This window comes from Canis lupus, chromosome 18 (assembly GCF_003254725.2).
Source record: "Canis lupus dingo isolate Sandy chromosome 18, ASM325472v2, whole genome shotgun sequence".
Lineage (NCBI taxonomy): Eukaryota > Metazoa > Chordata > Mammalia > Carnivora > Canidae > Canis > Canis lupus.
The window spans coordinates 48260116-48280035 of NC_064260.1; the positions used below are offsets into that span (position 1 = coordinate 48260116).

Below are 19920 nucleotides of genomic sequence, written 5' to 3' on the forward strand. Positions count from 1 at the left end.
CTTGGCTTTGGTGTCACTTTAGTGCTGAGACAGCCCTTTGAAGGTGCCGAGACTGACAGCCCCTTTGCACCGGTGTGGGGCTCGGCCTGGGAGCTGGCACCCTGTCACCGGGGCGTGACCACGGGGAGAGGACCTCCCCTCTGCGGCCCACGGCTTTGTGCAGGCCGGGCCCGCGTGCTGGCTGGGCGGCTGGAGACAATGGGGGGCTGCGGCCCGGGCCGGGGGCTGGCATAGCAGGCTGGCAGCCGAGCAGAACAAATCCGCGGAGACCTTCCTGTATCCCCGCCCGCGCGGGTAACCTAATCCGGGGGGAGCGGGGCCCGGCCTGGGCTGGGGGCGCCGGTTCGGCCTTCGGGCTGCAGTGTGTGTTCACGGTAATTTGAGGGCGTGCACTGGGGGGTTCCCGATCATTTGATGTGGCAATTAGCAAGGGGACTTTTGTCGTCCGGAAAGACACAGCCGCCCACTTCAATCACCCTATTTATGCCCCAGCAGAAGCCAAACAGCCCCGGCGGCAGATAACGGGTGGACTTCAAACGGCTCCAGGTCAGTCGCCCCTGGAACCACCAGGCCGCGCTGCGCCCCCCACCTTTCATGCAGCCAAAGCGTTACTTTTCCCATGAGAAATTCCGGCCTTAATGGCATCAGATGACAAAAGAGGCGCTCGCCCACTCGAGCCCTTTTAATGTGGGTACCTGGCTCTTGAGGTGGGTGGGAGCAGGAGCGACTCACTTCTCCCTCAAGGGGTGTGTGGCCCCCCACGTGAGGCAGGCGGGGGGTCCCTTCGATGCCCACGAGAGCCTGGGCCCCTGCCTCCAGGCAAGGCAGCCTAAGACTTGAGTTTTCTTTCCTGGATCTCCAGAAGGAACCCCACCTCTTGAAGGCTCCATGCCCAACGCAGGGCTTGAACTCAAGACCCAACATCAAGAGTTGCAGGCTCCACCCACTGAGCCAGCGGGGCGCCCCAGGTTCTAATTTGAATCTGATGCCAATTCCCTGGTGGATGACGGTGAAGGATGATGACAATGTCAGCCTTAACCATTTTGTAGCACTTTGGTGTCAGGCCGGGTGTCGAGCATGGCATGCCAGCCTCAGCTGGTGACAGCCCCACACCGACACCCCCCCTCCCTCGGTTTACAAACCAAGTCAGAGAAGGTTCTGGGACTTGTTGGAGGTCCCACATCAGGCAGCTGGAGCAGCTTGGCCTGGGAATGGAAGATGTGGGGTCGGCTGGATTCACACCTGTCCTACCTGCCATCCTGGCTCTTGCTGCCAAGGGTAAGCAGAGACCCTGCTGAGCCTTGTCATCTGGAAAACAAACCTTATCCCAAACCCCAACCCTTGTGAGAGCAAAGGATGTTTGGAGGTTTGAGCTCGGGGATTAGGAAAAGCTCAGACGGTGTCCCCTCTGTGTCCCCTCTGGACCTCGGTGGTCTCACCTGTGAGTTGGAGCTTGAGAGGTAGAGCAGATGCAAGTGCCCAGCACACCTGCTGGGCCTTCCCACATCCGGCCCTTCCCCCACTCCCACACCCCAGCCTGCGAGCCCACGTGACCATGTGGCCCCAGCTGGGGCCACTCTGACCGTCTGATGTCACCCCAGGCTCCTCACAGGCCGTGCCAGAGGGAGCACGTGGGGAGAGACGGCTGCTGGGACATCCGTGCCCATCCTACCACCCTGGGGCTGCCGAGTGCTCCTAAAATAGACAAGATGCACCCTTACTGGAGGAGTTTGTCCACGCGTTCACTCACCGATTGATTCATTCATTCTAGACCATCCGGGGTGCCATGCCGCCATGGACAGGTTGGCAGACAAGGCAGGAGAGGGACCCACTCTGCTAGAACTTACGCATGATGGGGCAACTTCGGGTGACTTCTGGGTTGATATCCAGCTGAGTGTCGTATCTGCTGGGTAGAGGTGGAGGGAACCAGAAACTCCCTGGGGGATCAGAGTCCAGCAGGAGAAGTGGACAGGAAACAGCAGGAGCTTACTGGAACAGCAGCTGGGGCAGGTCTGGGCAGACTTCCTGGAGGAGGCTACTGGGCAGGTCATACGGGCAGGTGGGCTGCAGCAGGCCAGGGCCTCTGGACAGAGGCCGCCCTAGGATTCTCTGCTGTGCTGCTCTTGGGCAGGATTCTCAGACTACCCCGAACCTGGTTTCTTCTCTTCAACCCCCTTAACCTCGCTGGGTGGGTTGAGTGTCAGCCCAGAGGCTTGGGTTCTTCCTTTACACATCGCCTGACATGTGCTGAGCCCCCTCGGATGCATGATGGTCTGGGCGGGGCAGGACACAGCCTGAGGACTCAGCTCTGTGACTCCCTTGCTGTGTGACCCTGGGTAGGAAGCCACCCCTTTCTGGGCTGGCAACTTCTCTCCTCCTGACGCCCAGAACATGTCCCATTTGTCACCATGTTGGTTGTCAGTAAGTGGAGAAGTGGGGATACTAACCCGGACTCCGAGCACAATGCCCAGGCCCTGTGCCAGCTGGGAGGACTTCGTCTCCACCCAAGGAGCACTCCCAGCGAGTGCTGACCTCCACCCCAGCAGAGGCTCAGAATGAGCTCAGGCCTCTGGACGACCGTGCCCAGAAGGAGACAGCCCCGGGGGCGGTAATCGAGGGGGAGGGGGGTGGGGGGGGAATCCGACTTCCAGGCCCTGACCCAGGACAAGCAGAAATGTGGGCCTTTTTCTACTCAGATGAAAGATAGAAAAAGGTGGTCAGGCTACTTGCAAAAACCACAAGCCCGTGAATTGCAGCTCCTTCCCTGCTTGGGCTCACATCTTGGACTAGAAGTGCGGTTTTTTAAGGTCCGTGAACAAAGACAGACCTCCCACCCAGCGGTGATTGTGCTCTAGAGCTGGCTGATGGGGAGAAGCCATCGTGGCATACCCTGAGGGGGCAGGCGCATTTTCCGTGGCTCTAACTCCCTGTCTGTGTGATCCTGGGCCCCAGGGGCAAGGCCAGGACCATAAGCCCCAGCCTAGACTGACCCCTCACCAGGGCGAGCATCTCTTCCCAATCACAGAGGCACCAAAAGGCCCAGGTGTGGGCCCCTGCCCTGCCCAGCCTGCCCCAGGAGGGTGGCTGGGGGACCCCACATCGGAGGACAACCCGGCAGGAAATACTTAGAGGAAAATCAGAGGGGAGGCCCTGCCCCATCCACACATCCACGTGGGGTGAGTCCATGAGAGTCAGGGGTCACTCCTGGGGGTCAGGCTGGACACGGTCTCTGCTCAGCCAGGGTGGTGGCTGCTTACATGGGTGCCATCTCGCAGCTCATCAGTAAAGGTTTAAGGGTTTGGAGAGGGTCTGGCTCCGGCTCTGCCACAGGCTCTGTGCTGGGGAAGCTCACTCGCCTCTCTCTTTCTGGCCTGTGAAGTGGGAAGACAGTGCTACTTCCCTCCTGGGGGGTTCCTGAGGATTCAACAGATGAGCCCCCCACCCCCACCCCATGACCACCATCATCACCACCATCACCCTTGAGGCCAGGGGCATCCTTGGCCATGCCTCCTCCAGACTGCCCCCAAGATTTGGAGACTGAAGGAGGAAGAGGAGGCGACCCAGAGGAAGGGAAGGTGCCAGGCCAGGTGGGGCGGCCAGGAGGGCACCCGGAGAAGCAGCGGCTGCTGGGTCTCTTGGGGAGAACTCTGAAGGAAGCAAAGTCTGGAAGCTTCAGACACTGTAGGCCAGGCACAGGACACTACCCGCGCCCCCGTGGCCATGGGGCGGTGAGGGGGCCTGCAGCTTGACCCCAGGGATATCAGGGGGTCCATGGTGGTCGCTGCCACTTCTGTAGTGATCAATAAAGCTGCCTTCTGCCCCCATCAGAGGGCTTCTGGGGGGCCCGTCTCCCTGGGACAGGCCTCACCCGCCTCCTGGACACAGGCTGAAGTAGTTGGTTTCAGAGCATCGCTTTGAGACAGCAATTTGCCACTTCATCATGAGCTTGATGGATGAGCTCGGGGACGGGACAGCCATCCCGTTGGAGGAGGAGCCGCTCCCGGACCACCCGAGGCTGGAGAAAGGCCGCTGACGGGCAGGACAAAATGTTTTCTTACCACCCGGCGCCGGTGACAGGCCGCCTCAAAGGAAATGCAGCCACTGCAGAAGCGATTCACGCTTCGTCTTTTTGTGGTGCCGAGGCTGGCTTTTATTTGGCGGCTAAAGAAAGGGCCACCGGCTCCTTGTTGTCCCTGGGAAGGCCGTCCCTATCGGCCACCAGCCCCCTGGCCAGCACACTCGAGGCCACTCTTCATTTCCATGAGGTTTCAGAAAGCCTGGGGTCTGGCTCAGAACCTCCCTCGCTGGCTGCGCTCGGTTCCAGGAGAGAAGAGGTGGCTCTTGCTGTCTCCGCTGTCACCCGAGATAGCACCAGGTCCCCGCCATGCCCTGGACCCACCGTGCGGGCATGGAAGAGTGAATTGAATCATTGGTCACTAGCTAGTGCTCCCCACTGAGACGGAGCCCCTCTAGGGCTCTTTTGTTGGGTGTTTGATTCTGGCCTGGAGCTAGGGGACCTGGGAAAGCCCCCTTGGGTTTGCTTTGCTGGGTGGGTCGGATCAGGCCTCCGAAGGCTCCCTCCCCTGTCCCGGGCAACTGTGCTCCCACGTCCATCACAGGCACAGGTGTGCAACCCCACATTTGTCAAGACCAACAAAATTGGACGCCACAGGAGTGAATTTTACTGGGATGATGACCTTGGGGTGGGGTGAGGGCTTGGGGATAGAAGCCGGTCTCGCTTGAATACATCTTCCGTGGTCTACAGGATAAATGCCCACTTCCTGGTTTCCAGAACCCAAGAACATGTGACCTCAGAGGGCGAAGGGGACTTTGTGGGTGGGAATGAGTCAAACCCTGAGATGGGAAGCTTGTCCTGGATTACCAGGGTGGGTCTCGTGTCATCACAGGCCCCTCGTGAGAGAGACGCAGGAGGGTCAGAGCCCCAGGAGCTGTGCCGCAGAGCAGAGTCAGATGTTGTGGCCACGAACCAAGGATGCAGGCAGCCTCCAGGAGGAGCCATCCCCACGAACACTCAATGGTCAGACTTCTGAGCTCTGAAATGGTGAGAATCGGTCTGTGCTGTTTCAAGCCGTAGTTTGTGGTTATTTGTTCCGACATCCGTAGGCAACTCACACAACCTCCTTTAGTAAATCTGACTTTGAAACCAAAGTAAATATTTCGTGTAGTTAGCAAAAACCAGACTGAATTACGAATAGAATCTCTAACAGTCAGAGGCAGAGTGGAACGGCAGAGATAACCCAGGCACTCTCTTAGCCCGATGCAGACCCCCGATGCAGGGCTATGTGGAAGCTGGGCCCACGTGTGGAGAGTTCCAGGCCTGGAGTGTAGAGGCAGCTGAGTCTCCCGATGGACCGAGGCTGCAGAGCCTCCCCTCAACCGGAACCCCTCAGCAGTGAGGAAGCAGGCAGGGTGGGAGCCACCCACTGCCATCCTGGGAAGACGATCCTAAGACCACGGGAACAGAAGGCAGCCCCTGGCCTGACTCCCGGTAGCTCACCTGGCCCCTGCAGATTCCATCTGTATCTGCCCCTTCCCTGGGCCGAGTCACCTTCTTGCTTAAGGACTCACGGGACAGCTGTGACCTGATGCATGGTGGGGGCTCCCAGAAGGCTCCCACGGGAGGCTCCTGGCCCTAATACTCCAGCTCTGAGCCTCCCAGACCAGAGCACTCACTCCACCAATCCAGACTCATCCTCTGCTGTGCTCCAGGTGAGCAGGGCAGACTGGGCTCATGGGCACGTGTCCTGGAGGGGACACAGATGAAGTGCCCCTTATCGGCATAAGGGGCAGGCAGTGATGGGGACTGGCCCTTCTCGCCAGGGTGGTCAGGGAAGCTTCTCAGAGGCAGTGAACAGGTGTGACACTAGACAATTTCTGCATGTCTGACCTCGTCTATAAAATGGGGACAATATGAGCTATGTTGTAGGGTTGCAATGAGCATGAGATGGGATATGGCTCACGATGCACTCAGCTCAGCCCAGTACACAGTAAGACCACAATAACTGGCAACTACTATCACTGTTGCTACTGTTTAGACCCAGATCATTCCAGAAAAAATGTTTCCAGTGATTAATACCATTTATCAGTCATTCACTCAGCAAATACTCATAGAGCAATGTCTCTGCCCACAGTGTCAGAGGCCCCTTCGATAGCAGAAGCAAGCAGAACATCCAGTTAGTGGCTCTCCGTTTCCTCCCGGAGAAAGGGGGAGAAGGATGCAGGGGGCAGGGGGAGGGGGTCCTGCCCAGCTTGTGCAGAAGGAGTCCTGGCTTCTGATACCTGCCCAGGTGGGCAGCAGCTCTGGACCACCAAGGTCAGCCCTGGATCTATGCAGGGCAACCCCGCAGGGTGCTTTGTGGACTTGGAGGTGTTTGGTCCGAGGATGTGAAGGCTGAGATATGGTGAGAATGGAAAGTGTCACAGAGACAGCACTGGACTGGAAGGGCTGGAGGTCTGGGTCCTGACCCTGAATTTGCCTGTAACTGTCTCCCTTCTGGCAGGCCATTTGATCCCACTTGGTGTCATCTGTCCTATATGACAGGCTGGACCAGAGCAGTGCTTCACATGCTGCATCTCTCTGAGTCCTAGGTGTCTGCCAGAGGCGATACGGGATCTAGTTTTGGAGTGAGAGTGGTAAGGACTGTATCAGCTAGCTAATGCTGCATAACAAACCATCCCCAAGCCCAGGGGCTTTATGTGATCAACACTGTTTCTGCCTTTAAGCCCACAATTGGCTGGGCAGGTCGCTGATCTGGCTCTGAGGGTCTTGGCCAGACTCATCCGTCTGTCCTAGGGCAGCGTCCTCCTCCTGGGGCCTAAGCTCCGAACTGCAGGCTGGTCACCACTGATGTGTTTTACTGGCTAAAGTAAGTATATGATTGGCCTAGATTTGAGGGTGGGGACATGGCCTTTGCCTCTTGATGGGAATCACTGCGTCCGAGATATGATTCAGGGGCATTTCTGCACTTGTTCAACCCAGAACCAACATAAGAGGCTCAGAGAGGGAGCCAGCCCAGAAGTAGGAGGGATGTAGTGTGAATAGAATCATCTTCAGAAAGCAGCTCAGATTCCAGCGAGGGGCTGGGTTTCCCCTGTTCCTCTAAGCCACTGCTCATGCTGTTCCTTCTTCCTGGAATTACCTTCCTCAGACCCTTCCCTGTACATTAAAAAAAAAAAAAGCAAAAACAAACAAAAAAAACCTCTTGTTTCATGAGTTTTCCACTCATGAGCAACATTATTTGTGAGAACACAGAAAAAACTTTGCAGGACATATGAGGACTTGTCAGCAGCTGACACAGTTTCCTCTGCCGAAGGGAAGACACGCATCTACTTCCCTGAAACTGTGTGGGGTAAATGAGCAACGGTCAGAAGCGACAGCGCTTCCTCACAACATGACTCCAACTAACGAATGTAAAATTGGGAAAATAGAAAATTACTGTTAGAACAACATAGTGACAATTCTTACAGGCAGGACCCATAGATAGAGGCTGAAATTAGTAACAGAGGAGAAACAGGATATTTGGATATCTCCCCCCCCAGAGTGTCTCCCCCAAATTGTTACTAATTACAACAGGAAAAACGGTAACATTGGAGTGAAGCAACTCACTGATCCGCCTTTGCTACGGGACGAGGCTGACATCACAGGTAACGGGACATGTCATCCCGTCCCATCCCTGGCTGGATGCACTCAGGAGGGCACGTTGCTTTTGTGGTGTTCTTACCAACATGCATCACCCCCATGTGATCATGAGGAAGCATCAGGTAAACCCCAACAGAGGGATATTCTACTCAACCAGTGGCTGGCGCTCTCCCTGTGTGCCTCCATGCTATGTGGTGTCCGGGACTGAGGATGTGAGCGCTCTGTGCAGCGTGGTGTCCGGGACTGAGGACTCCCTCCTCCAAGCCCCCACAGGCCGGCCCAGTGGGCCCAGACAACAAAGCCACATGTGACTGTCCCAGCTGGGCCTCCTAGTCCCTCTCTTGGGAATTTGGAATTGGGAGCCAAGGGCTATTGCCAAGCCCTAAGGGGCTGCTGACCCAGAGCCTGCTTGGGCATCATTTCTGGTAGTGAGCAAGGAGAGTGTGGGTGATGCAGTGGTGTATGGGCGACCATGACTGGAGTCCCCCTGGTCTCACGGAGCAAGCTGGAGAGAACCATGGTCTGATTCCTGAGGACTTCACTGGGAGCAGCCTCATGTCCTCCTGGAAAGTTCTCCTTTCTACTCCACGTAGCTCAGTGACTGTTCATGCCACCAACAGGCTCATCCAGTTAGTGGCTCATTTTCACATGGCTCTCACTTGGTCCCAGCAGTCGTCTGGCGAGGGAGGCTGGGCCCACCACTTGCCCGCACTTTAGAGATGGGGAAACTGAAGCCCAGCAAGCACATGGCCAGGCGGAGGAGGCAGACATTTTTTGGACTCTTCCAGGCCTAGTATTCATGCCACATAGATATTTTAAAAGATTTTATTTATTTATTCATGAGAGACACAGAGGGAGAGGCAGAGACATAGGCAGAGGGAGAAGGAGGCTCCATGCAGGAGCCCGATGTGGGACTCAATCCCAGGACCACGGGATCATGCCCTGAGCCAAAGGCAGACGCTCAACCGCTGAGCCACCCAAGCATCCTGCCAAATCGATTTTTTTTAAAGATTTATTTATTTATTTTAGAAAGAGAGAAAGTGAGCATGCAAGCCAGAGGTAGAGACAGGGGCAGAAGAAGAGAAGATCCTAAGCAGACTCCATGCTGAGTGCCGAGCCTGACATAGGGCTCGATCTCCTGACCCCGAGATCCTGACCTTAGCTGAAACCAAGCATCAGATGCTCAACCGACTGAGCCTGGAGCACCTCAGACAGGAGAGAGGTAAGAAAGTGCTCACGGGATGCCGAGGACACGTCCTAAGGCGCTCAAGGGGCTCCCACTGGTCAGATGCAGAACAAATGGGATCACAATATGCAATGATAGTCGCGTATTAGAATTCATTGGCTGAAATCAGAAGCCGTGAGTCCATGATGATGTACAGATGTCAATGAACAAACGTGTTAATGCATAGGAGGGAAGAGCACCGTCGAGGCGGGGAGGGCTGGCGGAGGCCACCCTAGCCATTCACTCAGGGGGAATGGGCCAACTGCAGCAGAAACACCGGGCGGGCTGCCCGGAGGACATAGCATCGCTTCTGCGACACTCCTGCCAAAGAATGCACAGCCTGCCTGAATGTCCCCATGAGGACACATCGGACAAACCCAACCTAAAGGACACTCTTCCAAATAACTGGCCTGGACCTTTTGACAACATCCGGGGAAGACTGAGGAACATTCTAGATTGAGGGGGACTAAGATCCTGAACTGGATGTTTTGCAGGAAAGATAACGCTGGAAACAGTTGGTGAAGCCAGAATGGCATACTGACAGGTTAGTGTCAACCTCTTGATCCTGATAGTTTGGTTGTGCTAATGTAGGAGAATGTCCTTGTTTGTGAAAAACACACGCCAGAACATTCAGGGCTGTTGAGCTATCACATTAGCAACTCTCAGTGGTTCAACAAAAATAAAAATTCATGGTAAAGTACTTGTGATTTTTTCTAAGTTTGAGATTGTTTCAAAAATTAAAACACGCCTGTCCAGGAAAAAAGACCATGCAGTCTGAGTCTGCTTACTTGTTACCACCTCACAAGTGCCACCAACGCTGCGCTGTCTCAGCCCAAGGCACACCAGCCTGTGAGCCCTTGAGCCAGCTCCTCCCTTCATCTTGCAGACCGTGTCCCCACAGAAGCCAGAAAGATGCCATGAAAGCCTTGCTGGGGTCAAGGCCTCCTCTGTGCAGGACTCTTGGAGGGGCTCTCAGTTGACTCCCAGAAAAGGAAAACCCACTGCCTCTCTGACCTCTTGCCCTCAGCCCCTCCCCTCAACCCTCCTTGCTGCTCCTTGGACACTGTGGCCACTCCTTTTGTTCTTCCCTTTCTGGAACATTCTTCAGACATCCAAATGACCTACTCCTTCCATGCCTGGGGTCCTAACTCCCACTCCAAATTTTTCCTCCCCATTCTCCTAGATTTGCTTCCCCTCCTTAGTACTTTGCATGTGCTGTAGCCCGAATTTTTGTGTCTCTCCCAAAACTTCTTTTTTTTTTTAAAGATTTATTTATTTATTCATGATAGGCATAGAGAGAGAGGCAGAGACACAGGCAGAGGAAGAAGCAGGCTCCATGCTGGGAGCCCGACGTGGGACTCGATCCCGGGTCTCCAGGATCACACCCCGGGCTGCAGGTAACGCCAAACTGCTGCGCCACTGGGGCTGCCCCTCTCCCAAAATTTCTATGTTGATGCCCTGACCGTCAATGTGATGGTATTAGGTAAGTAGGCTTAGGACATTACTAATGAGAATGGGCCCCCCATGATAATTACTACCCTCCCAGGAAGAAGAAGAGAGGGAGAGAGACCTCCTTCCATGTACACGTAGAGAGGAAAGGGCACATGAGCACACAGCGAGGAGGTTGTCCATCGGCAAGCCAGGAAGAGAGGCTCTGCCAGAAACCAAATCCACCTGCAGGTTGATCTTGGATTCCCAACCTCCAAAAACATGGGAAGTAAAGGTCTGTTCTTTAAGCTGTCCAGACATTGCCTTACAGCAGCTTCTAAGACAGCTTGTAATGTTATATATTGTATTTATTTATCTTGTGTCTTAGCTTCTTGTTGCCACTATAACGAATCACCACAAACTCAGTGGTTTGAAACAATATAAGTCTCTTCTCTTATAGTTCTGGAAGCCCAAAGTCCACAGTTAGCTTTATGGGACCGGAGTCATATGTGGTCAGGGCTGGCCCCTGCTGGGGTTCTTGGGGACATTTGTTCCTGGCATAACCCAATGTGAAGGCATTCCATCCCCTGGTCGTGACTTTTTCCCTACATCACTGTGACCTCAGCTTCCACTGCCACATCTCCTGCTTCCTCTCCTTATAGGGACATTTGTGGTTATATTTAGGGCCTGCCAGGATCATCCAGGACAATCTCACCATCTCCTGACTTTTAACTTAATCATGTCTGCAAAGTCCCTTCACCACCCAGGGCCACACTCACACATTCCAGATATTAGGACCTAAATATCTCTGGGGGCCTCAATTCAGCCTATTGCATTTTGGTTATTGCCCTACTCCACACCTACACCAGGGTATGTTACCTATTTAAAAACTATTTTTAAGTATGGTCAATGCACAGATGATGAGAGTACACTTTGACGATTTTCAAATTGAACATACTTGTGCTTGAGAATCAGAACATTTCTGCAACCAGAAGCTTCCCTCAGGAATCAGGGGTTTGCATCTGTGATGTTCACTAGGATATCTGCTGTGCTTGGAACAGGGCTCAGTGCCAAGCTGCATTTGATGAATACCTGCAGAGTAAGATGACTTTGGAGCCTGGGCCAGGCAATGTGGTATAAGGACAGGTTTGCATAAGTCTGGGCAAGTCTCCACTTCTTTGAGTCTCACCTTTCTCTCCCTCAGAAAGAGGCTCTTGAGAGCTCCTGTTTCTCAGGGTGTGGTGAGAATTACATGGTATAAAACATAAAAGCCCATGGCATATAGTAGGTGTTCAGCATGTGTGGATGTCAGCTCTGTGCTTCTGCGCTGTGAGTGCTGAGTTGTGGAGAAGTCCAGGGAGGTGCACCATGGAGGCGACGGCTTTGGATGTGCAAGCTTGGGGCAAGGCTGCATCCAATATTGGGTGGGTGGAGCCCCTTGGTGCCCTTAAAAGCTCCTCTGCTGTAGGGAGAGCAGGAAAGAGGCACAGGGTGGCCTGCGGGCTCGGCACTGTGCTCTCCAGCTCTGCAAACCCTCCCCTCCAGCTAGGTGCTCCAGGGATTTCCCACTTGGTGGGCGGATTTTCTCCTGCTCTTGGGTGGCCCAAGGAAATTCCACTTGCATTCACAGGCTAAAGGCACTGAGTATGGCACCCACCTTGCATACCTGCTCACATAGAGCCAGGCATTGGACAGGTAAAGAGCAGAGAAGAGGTGACATGGTCATGCAGAGGTGATTGGGGGAAGGGACAGGCACTTTGAGAAAAATAGTCCCCTCTACAAGCTGATCTTAAATGAGGTGGGTTTGCTCCTCACTGAGCTGCAAAGGTCTCTGATTCCACCTGATTGACAAGACCGTTTGCCTGTGGATTCCGTGACTCAGCAGTTGGTCTTTGGGTTGGTGACAGTGCCTTGTGGGTGCCCGAGGGTCAGCTGAGCCCAGGATCTTCTGTTACCTGATGGAGGCACCTGGTGGAAATCTCCCCTTCCACCTCCTCTGCCTCAGCCCCTGGAGGTCATTGACCCATCCACCCTGTACCTTGGTGTAGAAGCAATTGGGTGTTTCCACTTTGTCATTCAAAGAAGCATTAAAAAAAAAGGAAGTGAATTTTTTTATATGAACATATCACACCCAGTTTTCTAAATATTTGCACACAACTGTGTCTCTGCCCTGAGGGCACATGGCCTCTTGTTCCCCATTAAAAGCACATTTCATCTGTTCGGTGGATCAGAGGGGCCTTGCCACACCCTGTGTCTGCCTCTAGAGCACTCTGAACACTGAATGCAACTGCCCGATTGCATGTGGGGCTGCCCTGGGCAGGGCCCCTCCTGTACCTGGATGACCTCAGATGTCTCTTAACCGATTTCCTTCCGTCCTCCTAGAGACCCGGCAGCCAGAGCTGATCCCACGACACTCTGCTCTGGGTGCACCCATGGCTTCTCCTCACACTCAGAATAAGGTGCAGAGTACCCGAGGTGACTTATGAGGCCCTGAGTACCCATCACTCACCCCGAGCTGGTTTCCTGGGGCTGCTGTGACAAATGACCTCAAACAGGGGGAGGTGGAGCCAAAAGAAATGTATTCTCTCACTGTTGAATACCAGAAGGCCAAATTCAAGGTGGGGGCAGTTCTGTGCCCCCCCCCCCGAGGCTCTATGGGAAGGTCTTTCTGCCTCATCCAGTTAGGGTGGCTGCCTGCAGTCCTGGGCTTGTGGTCACATCCCTCCAACCTCTGCTTCCTCTCTGGCTGTCCTCTGTCTCCCTTATTGGGGTACATATGTTTGCACCTAGGGCCACCCAGATAATCCAGGACAAATTTCTAATCTCAAGATCCTTACTTTAATCACAGTTTTTGTCATATAAAGTTCCAGGAATTGGGACATGGGCATATGTGTTGGGGGAACACACACAATTCCATACATACCCCCAATGTTCACACAACCCAGCTCCCCAACCCTGGGAACTTGAGGGACATTCCCAAGGCTCTTCTCCATTCAGGTGCCCTGTCCTTCCCCATGGCCACTCCTCGTGGCTCACTCTAGCCTCTTACACAGGACTTACTAGTCATCTCTACTCCTTCTAAAGCAGCACAGCCTGGCCGTTCTCTATCCTGTTCCTTGGCTTTATCACCATCAGGCTTGAACATATTTGGATGTTTATTGCCTTACTTCCTGTCTCTCTCAACCAGCTTGAATGTTCCAAAAGGCAGGAGCTTCATTTCTGTAGCACGGGTGAGCATTCTGGCACCATTGTGATGTTATGTGGGCATCAGAAACTCTAAGCCTATCTTTCTGCCCTTCCATCCTCAGCATGTAATTTCCTTTCTCATGGCCTCATGATCTAAGATGGCTGCTCCAGCTCTGCCATCCTGTTGGCATCCCAGGCAGGGAAGGAAACAGAAGAAAGGGCAAAAATGGTTCGGCTCTTAAAAGCCCTACCCATTCAGCTCACATCCCATTAGCCACATCATCATACAGGACTTCCATTACTAAAGAAAGAGGCAGGGATATGGAGGAGGAAACCAGCAAACTCCACAGGCCTGAGGATTGAAGCAAAGTCATCTAATTCTGCGCACTCATGAATCTCAGGAGTCCACTTAAGGATTAAAACAGTTGTTTCAGGTCAGGGAAAAACGAGAATCAGGGGCTTAGGATGCCATTAATTCCTTTGTGACTTTGGGTTAATCTCCCCCTTTTCTATGCCTATAAAGAGAGATTCAGAGTAGATCTTCAACAGCAGTAGCCTCTTAATCTTCTCCATCTTCATCATCTTCTTCACCATCATCCTCTTCGCCATCTTCATCACCATCACCACTAACTTCTTCACCATCTTTATCATTGTCATCATCTTCAACACCTCCGTTGATATCAGCTTCCTCTTCATCATCAACAATCATGTCATCCATCACCATCATCACCACCACCACCTTCACTATCATAACCACCATCATCTTCACCACCACCATCAACACCACCACCATCACCATCATCATCTTCACCACTATCATCGCCATCATTACCTTCACCACTATCACTAGCATCATCATCACCATTGTCACCCCAGCTCGTCCTGAGCACCTACTGTATGCCAGGCACTGTATGTATCATGGTATCTGATGCTTACTGCAACGGTGTCAGGAGGTATTGCTGTCTCCCACCACCTCCAACTCTAAACTGAGAAACTGAGAGGCTCACATAGGGTAAGTGATCTGCCACGGGCATATGGCTGAACAGTGCTGGGGCTGAAAAGCAAACCGGATCTCCCTGTCTCCACAGACTCCCACCAGGTTCCTTCTGTGCAGTTCCAGCCTCAGCTGCCAAGGGTGGGATCCCTGGGATGTCCAAGCCCTGGCCTCACCCAAGTGCTGGTAGAGCCTCCATGCCAATTTTTTCATAGATGGCTAGCCCCTGCCCCACAAGGCAGTTGGGATGAGAGGGCTCCCTGCTTCAAAGCCAGGCACCCTGTGCAGGGCTGCCTATTAATGAGCCCAATTATCAAAGGGCCACATCAAAGCCTACCAAGGTGGCTTTCAGAGAGGCAATTTACAAAACAAAAAAATGACTCCCAGTGAGCAGTGGGGGCCAGGTTGGTGAAGCCTACTTGAAAGTTCTCACTATGAAGTTGGTTTTCTACTAAAGGTGAGAGCTCCCAGAGCTGCCCCCAGAGCATCAGCACCTTCCAACATAAGAGCAGACTCTAGGTGGCTCCTGGCCACACAAGACTCAGACAGAATACGGGGGGGGGGGGGGGGGGGGGGGCTCTAGATCTGCAGGAACAGAGGAAGGAGCAAAGCCTGCATCTGCTCAGGACCTAGAAGGGTGGCCTCTGGCTCCCTCGGCCCAGCTGCATGCGCCCTTGAGGTTCAAGTGGCCCACGAGTCCCTGGGATAGAGACCCCGAGGCTCTGGCTCCTTGCCGTTGCCATTGGGGTGCTGCAAGATGGCCACTTGACCCTCCATCCCCTCTGAGCTTGTTACTGGGCTAGCGAAGCCCACCCAGTCCCTCCTGAGTGAGGAGCCAGCTGCTGCTCCTCTCAGTTTCCTCCACCATGAAAGTCAGGTTTGTCTTGCAGCCTGCCTTCTACTCACCACTAACAGCAGCTATAGGTTCCTGAGAAAGTACAATAGGCTGGATGCTGGAATCATCTCCCTCACCATCATCTTCCTCATCCTCAGGATTAACTCATTGACCCCAAACGACAGCTCCATGAGGTGAGTGCCATCATCACCATCATTTCATAGATGAGAAACTAAAGCCACAGAGGGTCAGGAGTTGTCCAAGGCCACTCCGCTGGTAAGTGGCAGGACCAGGACTGGAACTCAGGTATCTCTGACTTCAGGCCTCTGCCATCTGGTTTGGGGGTCAGTCTAATGCAGGGCTGTGTGGTCAACTCAACTCTGGGTGGAAGATGGAACTAGTCAAGGACAAGAAGGTTTCTGTGGGACCATCCTCTCTTATCTGAAAGGATGCTCTTTCCGAACATCAGAGACTTAGCACCTGCTTGTGGACACACGGCCCGGGGCTTCCTAGGGCCTTATGGGGGCCGCCTGTTAGTGAGTACAAGAGAAGTCACAGAGTGCCAGGAGCACACGTTCATTACCAGACTGGGAGCTAGAGCCCGACTCTGGGAACCCATCAGTTCACTGGCCATGTGTTGATTGTTAAGAGAAGTCTTCATGCTGATGATGCGGGAACCAGACCTAATCATGTCAGGATAGATCTATATGTACATATACATATTTATATTGTTATACACACATATGCTACCTATGCATACATCTCTCCTTGGTTTATCCAGGGATGGGATCATGTGATGTGGGGCTGGAAAATCTGAAGTCCAGAGGGCAGCCCAGCACCTGCAAACCCTCAGATGGTTTCAACCTTCTTCAAGAGTCCAGCACCCAGGCAGGTGTTCCTGCTGGCTCCAGAGGGGCAGCGTTGGGTGTGCACGGGCAGAGGCTTGGCTTAGCTCTGCTGGCGGGCACGATCTCCTTCACGGCCTGGACTTTCCTGGCTCACCCACTCGGGAGGCAGCAGGGTGGACCCTTTGTTAGTGGTGTCACTGTTGCTGGTGGGAAGCTGGTGGCCGGATGCCTGTGGGCATTCCACTCACCCTGCGTGCCAGGCTCCACTGGCCACTGCTGCCCGGCTCTGGGTGTGACCCCACCCTGTCTTGCTCTTCCTCCCACGGCAGGGGTTCTGGAAAAGCCCCGGCTGCCAGGGGAGGGTGGAGGAGGGGCTGCCCTGCCAAGCAGGCACCATGCCACTCAAGGTGTGCCAGACTGCAGCTGGCCCCCCACCCCCAGTCCTTTCTTCCCTCTCCTTTTTGTTCAAGACCTTTTGATTTGGGAACAAGGCCGCTTTATGTGGCACTGGGCCTCGCCAGGCCTCCCTGCCCCACCCATGGCTGGGGATTTCCTTTTCATCTGGCGCTGGGAGCCCGGGGCCTCGGAGCAAGACGGCAGGAGGGACTTGGTGGTGTCACAAAACCTGGGTGACTCAGCTTTCAGTGGGGTATTGTGGCCTTGCAGCTTTGATATTTTAAGTGGGAGTCACAACAAAGGGGAGGCCAGGGGCAGTGGGAAGGTGATGCTCCTTGCGAGGGCTCTTAATGGCGAGGGCTTCTCAGGCACAGCCGCTGAAAGGAGGCCTCTCTCCCAGGAGGACTATTGCCTTTCGGTGGGAGGACTGGCCTGTGACCCCGGTCTCTTAAGGATGACATTGAGCACGGCTGCTGTCTCAGGGTTTGGGGGGGTCGGCTGCCGGCACGTTCCCCCCCACTCCACCGCAGCTAGCTCCTTACCTGCCCTCAGTTCTGGAGCTTCCCACGGGGGTGCAGCCACAGGCTACTCTGGCCAGAAGCTTCGAGGCACAGAGGCACCTGGAGGCCTCGAGCCCAGGTCCAGGGGAGCTTGGGGAGCCCGAACAGGAGGAGGAAGCCTGGAGGCAGGCCAGCCAGATGGACTCAGGCTGCAGGTGCACGCAGGACAGAGAATGCAGCTCTTTCCGTTTCTGCCCTGCATGCCTATGGGCAGCACGGGGCTCGCACATTTTTATTTCTTTGAAGATAAATGGGACCTGAAGCCAATGATTAAGATTCTGTGTGCCTGCTTCTGGTCTGTAGGGTAGACCCTGGGAGCATGCATCCCAACAGGGGGTGTGAGGGTGAATGGCTGGTGCCTGCAACAATGTGTCTGAAGTAGGAATGAACCAGTCTTAGGATGGTTACTTTGTGTTCAACCACTTGCTAGTGGATTGGATGGGGTGGGGGGGGAGTCTGGGTTCAAACCCTGACTGGGAATCTACTAAGTGGGTGTGGCGGTTGAAGGACCACACAAGACTCTGTGGGAGGAGGGTCTGGTGCTGTGCCTGGTCCCTTCCAGGCACTCAGCCCACATGTGCTGTTTCCATGACGATGGTTTTGATGTGCGTCTGGGGGTTTCTGGGCTGACTGGTGGTTGGATGAAGGCATGAGAGCCCCACGGCTATGAGCGCCGGCTTCGCTGTCACCCCACTGGCTTCAGATCCTGGGGCTTCCCTTCAGCCATCAAGTGACCTTGGACAAGTCATCTCACATCTCCGAGTCTCAGTTTCCTCTTCCGTAGCTCAGAGGTGCTGACATATCCAGCTCCTCTGCATTTGCTGGAGGATCAATGAGATCACTCCGGGTGCCTGAAGCCCTCAGGACCAGGCAGTGCTTGGTGTCACTGTTGGGGAAGGCGCGGGGATCGCGGGAATCCTGGGTGAATGTCCACCAGGCTAAATGTCCTCCTGCTAGGTCAGTGAAGCCTCTTTGAGGCAGATTCCTTGTTGCAGAAAAGGTTATGGATTTAAGACCGATGGGAGATCATGGGAAACTGTGACGCGTTGATCTCTCCAGTGGCGATTGCAGCTAACGCTTGTCCCGCTTGCTGCGTCCCAGGCACCCTGGGAAGCAGCTCACTTACATTGTCCTTTGCAGCTAACGCTTGTCCCGCTTGCTGCGTCCCAGGCACCCTGGGAAGCAGCTCACTTACATTGTCCTTTGATCCTCCTCAGAGCTGAGGACCGTCATCTCTCCGGTTTGACCAAGGAGCCAGTGAGGGTTGGGACTGAGTGGCTTGTCTGCCTTCAGGGCCGGGGATGCAGGGGTAGCTTCGGACCCCAGCGGAGGGGCCCGAGTCTGTGCCTGACTAAGGAAGACTGTGTCGTGTGGCCATGCCGGGCTGTCCTCATGCATCCACCTTGAGCAGGAGGGATGGCCCACCACTCCCACCTGCTAGGCTGAACACGAGACCCCGCCCTGGAAGGCAGGGGACAGGGAGCCTCAGGATGACCTGAGAGCCAAGACAAGGCTCCCCAGTGGAGCCTTGCATGTCCCTGGGGGCCTGAGAAGGCCCTCTTGTTGGCTCACGTGGCCCTGGTGGGAAGGTGCCAGGTGTGCCTGGTCCCTGCCACTGGCCCTCAGGGAACTGGAGGCCTGGAGGTGTAGACACGGCTGCAAGGTCTGGGAGGCAGGGCCTCTGTTGGCTCACGTTGAATGGGGGCAGGACTTGCCCACCAGCAGCAGGTGGAGGGGAGAGAGAGGCTGTGTGGCCTGCAGGCTGGGGCGGGGGTGGGGGGAGGCACACAGTTTGGGTTCTGACGTGCAGCACAGTGACTACGGTGACCATTTTACTGCACATCGATCTCACCGCACAAAACAAGGGTTAACTCCGAGGTGATACATGTGTTTTTTGTTTTTAACTTGGGGCTCCTCCCTGACGCATGTGTCTATCAAATCATCACATTATACACATTATATACATGCAATTACTTTGGTCAGTTATTATTCAATAAAGTGAAAAATCCGGAAACGTGTCTCTTGCAGCGCTCACCCTGGGAACACTCCTCTGACAGACCCTGCTGAGCCCAGCACCCCCCAGCCAGGTGCCAGACCTGCAAGGGGCCCCAGGTGACTCCACATCCAGCTGTCCAGGTGCCCTCACCTCCCGATCTCCCTACCTGAGGCCCCAGACACCATGAGGTGGAGACAAGCCATCTCCACTGTGTCCTGTGTTCCTGACCTACAGAATCTGAGAGTGCAGTGTCCCGATCCATGTGTGCCACTGCGGGTGGGGCTGTTTGTTACATAGCAGTGCAACTGAAGCAAGCCTCTGCTCAGGAGAAGAGGAGGCTCATTGATAAGCCCTCAGCCCCGATGCCAGTGGTTTTGCATCTTGGACATCTTAGGAGTCGGTGACTGACGGTGCAGAACCACTGATCCAGACTAGTTCTGCCCATTTTCCTGTTTTCTGGCAACCACATTCAGACAAGGAAGGAGAAGCAGGTGAGACTAATTTAATGCTATGTTTTATATAACTCGGTACATCCTCACAATAGCACCATTTCAATATGTTTTGATATTAAAAATATTGATGAGCCACTTTACAATCTTTTCTTCCACTAAATCTCCGAAATCTCATGTGTGTGCTCTGCTTATAGAGCATCTCAAACCAGATATGAAATTTTCCTTGGGTGTATTGTGTGAAGGTTTCATAAAACCAGTGGTTGAACAGTACATTCACACACCCAGGTTGTGACAGATACACGGAGATGTTTTCCAATAATGAAACCAGGTAGTTTTTTTT

At 54.2% G+C, this 19920-nt stretch overlaps 1 protein-coding gene across 3 annotated transcripts; it reads left to right on the forward strand.

Annotated features, from left to right (window-relative positions):
* Positions 1 to 13573: 13573 nt before the first annotated feature.
* LOC112663189 (uncharacterized) lies at positions 13574 to 19706 on the forward strand. Of its 3 annotated transcripts, none has more exons than XM_025451763.2 (3): positions 13574 to 14511; positions 15384 to 15522; positions 16110 to 17528. In XM_025451763.2, the coding sequence occupies exon 3, from the start codon at positions 16112 to 16114 to the stop codon at positions 17438 to 17440; it is 1329 nt and encodes a 442-aa protein (XP_025307548.1). In that variant the 5' UTR covers positions 13574 to 14511; positions 15384 to 15522; positions 16110 to 16111; the 3' UTR covers positions 17441 to 17528. The 3 variants fall into 3 exon arrangements, 2 of the variants coding, with proteins under 2 accessions (XP_025307548.1, XP_048952669.1); XM_049096712.1 differs by having other exon boundaries at positions 15487 to 15522; XR_003139045.2 differs by lacking the exon at positions 16110 to 17528 and adding an exon at positions 19161 to 19706 and having other exon boundaries at positions 13584 to 14511; positions 15487 to 15604.
* Positions 19707 to 19920: the final 214 nt, after the last annotated feature.

What these genes read in the sequence shown, in the direction of transcription:
- LOC112663189 (XM_025451763.2), top strand. Translation starts at nt 16,112, where the DNA reads ATGGGATCATGTGATGTGGGGCTGGAAAATCTGAAGTCCAGAGGGCAG.